General features: G+C 41.9%; 1 protein-coding gene across 1 annotated transcript in view; it reads left to right on the forward strand.

Moving 5' to 3' along the window:
• RGS2 (regulator of G protein signaling 2) overlaps window positions 1-2,067 on the forward strand; it is a 10,928-nt gene extending 8,861 nt beyond the window's left edge. Inside the window, exons 2-3 of the mRNA XM_019637988.1 lie at window positions 362-528; window positions 810-2,067. Of these exons, the coding sequence (XP_019493533.1) occupies window positions 362-528; window positions 810-1,004 (362 nt within the window). The 3' untranslated portion in view covers window positions 1,005-2,067. The remainder of the gene's footprint in view (window positions 1-361; window positions 529-809) is intronic.
• The last annotated feature ends 764 nt before the right edge of the window (window positions 2,068-2,831 follow it).

The following is a 2,831-nucleotide window of genomic DNA, read 5'->3' on the forward strand; positions in this document are numbered from 1 at the left end:
AGGGTGGCAGTTGCTCTCAGTTAAGACTGAGTCAGCTTTTCCATTGCATACAATGTTTCCAAGAGGCTTAGCCCCTAGGGAACTTAGGGCTCTCCTAGGAATATTGCCATTGATGGTGAAGTTAAATATTTATATCTTTGGAGCAGTGTGCCAAACTTAAGCATTTTGCCTACTGGCATCTTTGTCTTTAAAGAGCTAAAAGCTGAGGATTACAGGTTTGAGTGATATCTAGGAAATTATTCTCATCTATAACTAACAAAATATGGAGGTAAGGGAGTGGGAGTTACAGGAAAACATAAGGGAGTATTTGGTCACTCAATTCACATTCGCCATGTTTTCTTCTCCCTCTCTCCCCCTTCAGATGGTCTTGCTGCATTCAGGGCTTTTTTAAAATCTGAATTCTGTGAAGAAAATATTGAATTCTGGCTGGCCTGTGAAGACTTCAAAAAAACAAAGTCACCCCAAAAGCTGTCCTCAAAGGCAAGGAAAATATATACTGATTTCATAGAAAAAGAAGCTCCCAAAGAGGTAAGGAAAAACAGCTTTTACTTTTAGTGTGTTTTGAACATTCTTAGCTCCAAAGTGAAGCAAAAGATTTGAAGTCAGATGAAAAGGGGTTGGGGAGGGGTGGAGGTGACGGAGAATGTTTTTTTTCTCTTATCTTAGCTTTCAATTAAGTTGATTAAGTTTCTTCAGTGACTTGGTTGGTATAATCACACATTATAGTTTTTGGTTTCAAATATTAAATAAACAGATTTAAATCTCTAATTCTGAATATGGAATAAACCACTTTTTCTGTTTTATTTCAGATAAACATAGACTTTCAGACCAAAACTCTAATTGCCCAAAATATACAAGAGGCTACAAGTGGCTGCTTTACGACCGCCCAGAAAAGGGTCTACAGCTTGATGGAGAACAACTCTTACCCCCGTTTCTTGGAGTCAGAATTCTACCAGGACTTGTGTAAAAAGCCGCAGATCACCACGGAGACCCATGCTACATGAGATGAACACAGAAGCCCAAACATGGAGGACATTTCATTTTTTTCCTAAGGGGGAAAGGCTGTGACCTGCCCCAAAAGACTGACCTTGACTTCAGCCTGGGTGTGGGGGAAGACATCACTCAGAACTGCTGCTTCGAAGTTGGGTAGTGAGCTGGGAAGCCGGTGGCCATCCAAGAGCAGCATGTGTCAGGGCAGCCTCCGTGGCTGTAGAGAACACAGGGACAGTGGTCAGAATGTGGTGTGTCTCCCACCGGAAACGCAGGGATGTGAGACTGAAAGAAAGATACAATGTAATACTGTTGGTCCAAAAGCATTTTTAATATCAGTAGGTGTGGGATTCTGTGGCCTTAGCTAGCTGGATGTACCTCTTTCCCCAAGTCAGCCTATGTTAGCACATAGTGGTTGTAGTTTTAGTACTAAGTGACTTTAAAGTGTGTCCTACGTGCAAGTGAATGGACGTTCTTATAACTACAGATCATCAGTGCTGTTGTCTCATGTAACGCTAAAACGGACATGGTCTGTGCTTGAACTGTTCAGTGGTGTGTCGTAGCGCGAGTACGTTGTGTAGTAAATGAAATGTCGTTATGAGTGCCAAACACTGTTCTGAAGGCAGCTAAACTTTCACGTGGTCTTTGGATACTTTTAATAAATTTATTTTGATAAATAATGTTATTGAAAATGTGGTTCAGATGTGGGTATCTGTGTTTGTTTGGGCATTGGAAACATGATGGGTACTAGGAAAACCATCTTTCTGGTAAAGAAGAGGCAGAGGTGGTAAGTGCCTCAGAGCTGAGAAATGAAGGCTGCAGGGAAGACGTGCTCCTATCTCTCAAATGTTTTTGTGGGTCAAAGGAAGTGCAAACACATCCTTAGAACCACCCTGGGATCAAGCTTTCTAATATAATCTTGTGAAAATAAAGTTCGTTGTTAATGAAAACAGAAGAACATTGACCCATTCAAGACCAGCAAAATGTGAGAACTAAAACAATGTTATAGGGACAAAGCGCCACAAGTATTCACATAACTATGCCTCTCAAATGAATAAAGCAGCTAAGTAAGGTGAATGCTGTTCAGCCTCTTACTTCCCCTGGTTCCAAGATTTCCCACAGGGCACTGGCCTAAGCTTCCAAAATGCATACCTGAAATGGTTCACCTCCACGATGGATCAGTACAAAATCAGAATTTTCCTAATTAGTCTGCCTTCCTTCGGACAAGAAAGAATCGGGCTATAGCACTTTAGCTAACGAGGACGACAAAAGCGGTGTACTTTTGTTTCCTAGACAGTGTGAAAATGTGCGTGTATTCTAGTTGAGAAGCCCTTGAATCTGTAATTTTTCAAACTGGGCTATTTAGAAAAGGAACACTCTTCTCCAGCAGACTGCTTTTTGAGCCTCCTTGGTTATGGTTTCCATTTTGAAAAGGAAAAGGAGCGGGGTGGGGGTGGGGAAGCAAGGAAAAAAAAAGGCAATTAAAAAGCAGGGCCCCCCTCATCTCGGATTTGGAAAACCTGAGCCTGTGTAGCTCAGCTTTGTGACCCTGGGTCCTCATCTTCCCTGACTCAACCTTCCTGCCTGTCCCGCTGGTTCCTACGCGGTAGTAAGGGGCTTTAAAAATTATTGTATAAAGCACACACAAAAAAATTTTGATTTGCCAAAAGAAAAACTGAACCACTTTAGTTTAAACGGTTTTCACGGTGCTTGCACAAATTTTTGCCTTAATCAGACTATCTGGCACCAATAGGCACAGAGACTCTGCCTGGTCCATTCTTGTGTCACCAGCAGGCAGAGTAATATATAATAGGTGCTCCATAAATAGTGGAAGGGTCACT

This window comes from Hipposideros armiger, unplaced genomic scaffold (assembly GCF_001890085.2).
Source record: "Hipposideros armiger isolate ML-2016 unplaced genomic scaffold, ASM189008v1 scaffold_37, whole genome shotgun sequence".
In the NCBI taxonomy this organism is placed as follows: Eukaryota; Metazoa; Chordata; class Mammalia; order Chiroptera; family Hipposideridae; genus Hipposideros; species Hipposideros armiger.